The sequence below is a fragment of the Anopheles coluzzii genome, chromosome 3 (assembly GCF_943734685.1).
Source record: "Anopheles coluzzii chromosome 3, AcolN3, whole genome shotgun sequence".
In the NCBI taxonomy this organism is placed as follows: Eukaryota; Metazoa; Arthropoda; class Insecta; order Diptera; family Culicidae; genus Anopheles; species Anopheles coluzzii.
This window is the reverse complement of record NC_064671.1, coordinates 44088026-44095397: the sequence shown is the minus strand read 5'-3', so window position 1 is coordinate 44095397 and position 7372 is coordinate 44088026. Positions and strand designations below refer to the sequence as shown.

Here is a 7372-nt window from a genome sequence, read left to right as displayed (position 1 = left end):
GTTGGGCTGGTTCCAGCGCCGTGTGAGGACCCACGGCTGCTCGCCCCCTTATCAGTTGCAGAAAGGGAGACACATTATCATCGGCCAGAGTAGAGTGCCCCGCTAGACTCGTACGGCGCTGTATAGCAGCTGATGGTTTCATAGTATGCGTTACATCGCGTCGCTCGCAAAACACATAATCATTGCCGAGTTTCGTTTTCTTTTTACTCTCGCTTAGTTGGTGCCCTAAGTCTGACGGGGTGTATAAAAGCAAGTGCCAATATTGCTTCTCTAAAAAACTAGTGCACTGGCTAATGTGTGGACAAGAAGCCATTTCATCGTGAGGCGCTGAACACATAACGATGCTGAACGGCGCATTCGCTTCCAGTAATAGTCGCGAGAAGCGTTTTGAAATCGAAAAGAAAGTACATAATGTGTGATGCGCCATCGAACGCGTGCCATTAGTGGGTCACATACGCGCGAAGATTGTGTGCGGCCGGTTTGCTGCTGCTGCTGTATGCCGTAATCGTGTTTAGAAATGTTTGTCCTTGCAGTAGCCTTTCAAGGGGTTCCAGAGACGTCTTCAGTCACGATCTTCGCGCATGTGAAAGTGTGTTCTATTCTATTTACTACATTCGCCACATTGTCACTGAAGATGATTATCATCAGGAAAAGTACCAACTGCCGGCACGCTTTCGACGCGGAACTGGGACACACAGATGCACTTCTCTGCAGGTGCTAGTTGTCTTGTGGCAAGTAAATGACGCAAGAACCGATGCCCGACTTGCAATTCAATGAACCCCTTGGAACGAGCCCAAGCTGTTCTTGTTTCCAGCGCCACCGTACACCGCACACATTCGAAACTCTGGCCATCTGGTCTTTTGAAAAGGAGGGCGTTACGAGAGACCATCAAGCAAAAGTCCTTGGACTTGGACAAGGCATTTGATAAGAATAATGGAGCATTGCTTCTCGTCTGCGCGGGGTTTGATGAACCTCGTAACCGTTCTAGGTCGCGAAGATAGCTTTCCATACAATAGAGATGGAAAGCCTGGAACATGGGGTCCGTTGTGCAAGCGCCAGATAAATGTAAATTCATTATCTATCAAAATTTACCTTTGTTCCGAATTTGACAGCATCAACAGAAACTGGTTTTCATATTTTCGTCCGCGAATCGGATTCAATAGTATCATGATATTTTGACCACGGTTTGCTTATCAGCGATATTGTTGCGCTGACCACTTATCACACTTGCCACCGGCTACACTAATCATCCACCAAGGGGACATACACTTTTGTCTTCTTTATTTGTTTGCTACATACAGCGCGCTCCTGTCCGGCTGTGGTTCCCATCGTGATCCGGTTTGAGGTGTTTCGTTGCGTTGTCGTTGGAACAGGTACGGTTATTCTTCGACGTAGTCACTTGGCTTGAAGTGATTCACTACATTCACAGTCCAGTCCGAGTCAACGCCTTTGGTAAACTCCTTGATGAAACGATAGTTGCAGATGCTAATCTTGTCCCGGAATTCTGGCAGGACCCTGCGCGAGGTAAAGTTCGATAATGAAAAACTCTGCATTCGATGGATTAAACTGCAAAGTCCACCGACTTACCCCACATTCAGCGGGACGGTTTCGCCACGTTCGATCATTCCCTTGAGGCCTCTCAGCACGTGGAAAACCATCGTTATTTCAACGAACCGCTTCTGGCTGTCGTCGTCCGATTCGTCAAACATTACGCCGACTTGGTAGGGAAAGGAGAAATATACATCCTCTTTCTCCACCTGTATGTCATATCGTTCGGCGACGGACATTTTTGCTAGTGACTGTTTTAGATCCGCTAAGGCCGCTCGGTCAACCAATCCTTCCAACTGCTTCACTTCGCCTCCGGCAAGCGATGAAGATACAACCTGTAAGAATAAAAAACGTAAGCATAGGGTACTTCTTGAAGAACAACCATGGTTCGAGACCAGGGAACAAACCTGCAAAGCTTGTTTCGTTCCCTGAATGAATTCGGGAAGGGAAAACTCCCGGTCGAAGTACGGTCGGATGATGAAGTGCACCATGATCCAGTTCCGGATGGTTTTTATCACCGAAGGCCACACCAGCTGCGGGAAATCCATCAGCATGGGCCGTTTGCGAATCCGCTGACGGGAAGATTGTTCATCGGTGGAGTTCCATCGCATTTGCACAATGTTGTGATTGTTGTTTACCATCGGCGAGCCGCCGAAGGCACCGACTGTGCTTGGCGACCACGCGGCCAGAGTACGCGGCGAGTGTTTGCCACATAGTGGCGAAGTAGTTACTACGGCAGTGCTCCTACTGCAACTGATTGCAAAACGCGAAAAACTACTAAAACTTCGCGAAAATTGCTTAAATTTTACCGCACCACTTTGAACAACAAACATTGTTGATGACAGATAGGGCCAGTGCAACGCTTCAAATGACAAATGGGCAAGGAAACGCTTGAAATGTCAAATGACGGAACGCTACAAAGTTGTTTTGTACAAAAAATCTGCGATGGTTTGAATATGCCGTTGGTTTTATTTTAGTACCATTATGAAACTTTGTGGAAAACGTTAGTTCTCCGTCGTCAGTAGACAGCAAACAGTTTGTATTCCAGGTCATCTTTAAAAAAAAACATTCACATTCTCAGGTCATACGTATTATAAATGTTGATGATAAAATGATGAAAGTGGTATTCTTCGCACGTTTAGCGTTCTAGTGCACAGTCGTCTTCCATACGAAGCTACCTCTCTATACAGAATCCTGTCCACAATATGGAAAGTTTTACAAGCTTCAAAGTAGCTCTTCACAGTACCCTCAACATCATCCCAATTTCGGAAATATCATTAAATACTGATTTCTTATTTACAATAATTGCGGTTGCTGACAAAAATCAACCAGCTCTTTCTTTTAACCGAAAAGAATGAAAATAAAAAAAATAACTTTAAAGCTGTTTCAACATTTGATGAGGCCTCGTGGTACAGTCGTTAACTCGAACGATTTAAAAACATGCCATACATTTTGTGTGTTTCTCGGAACGGGTGCCCATTTGAAAGACTAGACAAGGGACACATGCAAATCTTTGATATAAAAACTATTATTCTACACAATACAATAAAACGGGATGTTGTGTGTGTCGTGTCGCAATCAGTGATCACTCCCGAAGTCCTTAATTCGCTTTTGTGACATCGAAAGCTGTCATTTGCAGGACGGCATCGAGTCCCGGTTACATCGGTTTCCCTTTAGTTTAATATTTTATTTATACATTTTTGTGTGTGTGTAATAGTTTCAGAATTGTTAAACGACTGTGACCGGCCAATTTCCAGGACCTACCAAGTATCAGTGTACTACTGAGCTGCACCCGCAGCTAATCCAAAATAGTCCATTCGTCAATGATTGCCCGTGCCTGTGGTCAGCAACACTCGCTCCGCTGGTAATGTTATTCTGCAATCCTACGATCATGCTGAAGTGTCAAATTTCCGTTACTCTCTTTAATTGAGCGGTATGTGTAAATGACCTGGGAGTTAATAATGATTTTCTATTAATGACAACCTTTCATCATGCACCCTGATAAACATGTTCTCCAAACTCAAAATTTTGTATTAGTGTAAAACTTCAAACTCAAGATTGACAGGGATTAGATAATATGTTCACGCAATTAAATCTTTTAAGATCTATAAGATTCTGTTTAATCTTTTTTAATTCTGTTTAAGGTAATTGATAGAGTTGATTAGACTACTTTTTCTTTAGATTTATCAGTCATACCTTAAAGACATATCATTGGCAAAACAGCGAAAAGTTTGCTTATTATTTGCATCTTTCTTTGCACTACATTTGCTTGTATTGAAATTAACTTTATCGTAGTTATTACTAATTTTCGTGTTACGTTAGACAGTCGTTGGTCGTTGAGAGAAAAAAACTTTTACAATAATCGACTTAATGAAATCGTTTCTTGTACCGTTCTAAAGATCTTTCTTCATTCGCATTAAAAAAAAAGTTTGTAGCGTTATCAACGAGAGGGCTCAAACGTTTTTTCACAGTTTACCTATAATCCCGGAACACGTGACAAGCATCACCATTCCTCCAATTCCCCAGAGGAAACAATTACGCGTTGACAAACTTCGATTGCCTTTTACCTATTTAACTTACTGTTTGTTCCTTTGCTTATTTTTCGTACACAATCCCTGACGTGTGGCACCGTTGCTGAAGGATTCTTACACCATATGAATGCAGCACACATAAGGCATCGATTAATAAGCCTTTCGGGAGTTGCAGTTGTACATCTGAGATTTGAGTGTTACAAAAACCTATCATTTCAAGTGATTGATTAATTACATGGTTCAACGGTTAAGCATTTTATTGCACCAATTCATCTTTTTTTTTTATTCAATTAAAACGTTAAACAGTAATTGCTCTATAATTATTACAAATAGTAATTTCTTCCGTTTTAGTTATCAAGCATTGTCTATTAATATTAATCATCCCATCGATGTTGCTACTGGGGTCCAGATCAGTTTATCATTATCTTATAACGTTTTTGTGATCCATATAAACCTGTGATTATTAGTTAAAGTAAACGGATTCATTTTATTTCTATTCTTACGTACATAGTCATAACTTTCATCATAACTGTCTAACGCACTCGGACAAATCACGACAAAACAACAGTCGCCATGCTTAATCCCTCACGACCCTTTTACCCAGACGGTAGGTTCATTTAGCATAACATCATAATAATTTATCAACCCTCCCCTATCCTTACTTTCGAAAGTATCTAACCTTTTTGAACAACCAGACTATAGGATTCGTTCACCCTTTTTCGCATAGGGTTTAACTCCCGCTGCCGATGCTAAAGACTCTTATACAATAAAGCAACTTATATATGTAGTTGCGAGTGGTTCTGCTGGCCCATGGATGGAAAATTATTTATGCACTATGAAAACACCCCCAGAGGTGACAAATAGTTATTTTATGCCTTTTGGGATTGCTTTTCTACTAATTCGCGGTTTCCGATGCCTGTGTTGTAGGAGGACCAGTTCATTAGTCAAATTAATTTCTTCCAAAATGTTGCTTATCTTTGGATGCTGCTTGACCCTGCTCTCCCGCACATGTTACATCTTACTGTGTGAAGTAATCGTTTACATTATGATTATATAATTTTATGTCTTTTTCTTGAAGGTGCGACCCGATAATGAATGAACGGTGGTGCAGCCAAACGTGATAAAAGTTCAATCAAGTAAATTGAACACATTACTCGAGAAGCGGCACTACTCGTTCGATAGTTGTTACAAACAATCCCCTTCCATTGCGTCCGTTGCTTGGGGACTTTCGCCAACAACTTGTATCATTCGTGTTATCATTTTTTGTTTCTGTTGGGATGGATGCGCTGTGCGTGTTTCTCGATTCTAGTTGAACGGGCGGTTGCGTTCTGTGTCCGTTTACTATCATCCCATGTATTGACCATCTTGCGACATTTATTAATCGTTATCTGGTGATAATATGAGATTGTAATCTTCTAGGAAGAGTAATTTTGTCAAATAATAGGATAACTCTTATTTATTAACTTTAGCTGTCACATGAATGTTCTGCAGTGTCGAACGAGATTCTGTAAGATTTTTTTTTTACCAGAGCAAATTTACTTGTGAGCGAAGGGTGAATTAGTGTACGACCCCTTAGTTTGCGTACTGCTTGATCCCCGCCCCTGAACTGGTACGTGTTTAACAGCATACATCTGCAGTGTTCTGCATAACGATAATGGATAACGATACGTGGAAATGTAAAAGAATCCATACGCATGGTAACTAAAATATTTCAATAGCATAGGTGGCTTTCTCAGCTTCCCAGCTCTATAACTTGCATTAAGTACGCTAATATTGTATTACCTATACCTTGTTGACACTCTTTTAAAACAACTAAAACTACTCAAGCCATAATTTAGCATTCAAGGGTACAAATAAAAACATAGTAAAGCGTGAGAAATGGCTTTGCAGCAACATTTCAGTAAAAAACGGCAAGGTTTAGAATGATCCCTGGAAGCCACACGACGCATGCCAACCCCAGAGCAAATGAGTGAGGAACCATTTTTATGCATAATTAATTTCGCCAGACAACCCTTGGCGGTAAGCGTGTCTGTCAGCAAACGTTTAGGTTTTGCGCCACCATTTGATACAGCTTTCGACCAATTTTGTTTCATTTGTTGGCCGTTTTTACTCTCCATTAACAGCAGTATAGGACCCCTGCTGATGCTGCGAAGACCATTACCGCGATGTTGCCATATTCACACCTCACAAGTGCCCACATACGATACGAGGGATCGGCACGTGCCAAAGATGCTGCGAAACAGCGGGCTACTTTTTACCATAAATACCCCCAAAGTGTGGTTAAACAACCATTCCCAAAAGATAACCCGCTAACCCGACCGTTCTATGCAAAAGACCTCTCTATCTCTTTCTCTCTCTCTTCTGGATGCAACACCTTGTTTCAACAACTCGTCACCGATCTTTTGACATGATTGCTCATACAGCCCGCAAAGACCTCGCGCACGTACACCAACATTCTGAACGTCGTCGGCTTGTTAGCTCAACCCTCTCTTCGATTTCCCCTTCCCTGCTTATACTCGAAAGACAAACCAATTTGTTACACAAAAATAATTAGAACATTGTTCACGTCATTTCCCTGGAAAGCCGCTGCGAACGTGTGCTAACAGATCATTCCAGTAAATGGAACTTGTGGCAGAGGCGGCCTTGGCCGACAACTGGTGCTTGTTACGGTGCTGGACCGAAAATCGAAAGTATGAGATCATTTGAATAAATATACACATAAAAGTTGTGCCCTTCAAAGGGCATTTAAAGAAAGAAAGACAGGTAAAGAAAAGAAGGTTGTTTGTGGGTTTACTTAACCTAGTGCGTTATGGAAGAGGGTTAGAAAACCCCTATGGGATGTTAGTATGTATCAAAACAGAAGCATGAAAACCGTATCTTCACCAATAATTGCTTAGTTCCCTTCTTTTCCTATTCTATCTTAATGATGTTAGTTTAATTCTTCCTGCAGACAATCATCTCCTTTACGCAGAGGATCTTAAACTCGTCTATCCTATTAAATCTATTATATCCTATTATATCTATATCTCTGATTGTCTTCTTTTTCATCAATTATTGCATTCGTTATCCTAGTGGTGTGTAGCAAATATGCTTTCTCTGCGTTCAGATAAATGCTCTGTTTTATCGTTTTTTCGTTCCTCTATCATTGATTTCGATCACTCTCTAAATATGTTTGTTCTTGATCGTGTTTTCTCTATGTGTGATCTTGGGTTAACTTTTGATAGCAAGCTCTCTTTTAGTTGCTTGTTGGAAAGGCAATGAAGACATTAGGTTTTCTCCGTAAAATTACAGCT

General features: G+C 41.3%; 1 protein-coding gene across 1 annotated transcript; it reads right to left on the bottom strand.

The window, feature by feature from the left end:
• Positions 1-1238: 1238 nt before the first annotated feature.
• On the bottom strand, positions 1239-2423 carry LOC120959968 (m-AAA protease-interacting protein 1, mitochondrial). Its single transcript, XM_040383797.2, has 3 exons — positions 1956-2423; positions 1588-1883; positions 1239-1515 (listed from the first exon to the last, which is right to left on the bottom strand). The coding sequence occupies exons 1-3, from the start codon at positions 2379-2381 to the stop codon at positions 1380-1382; spliced, it is 858 nt and encodes a 285-aa protein (XP_040239731.2). The 5' UTR covers positions 2382-2423; the 3' UTR covers positions 1239-1379.
• Positions 2424-7372: the final 4949 nt, after the last annotated feature.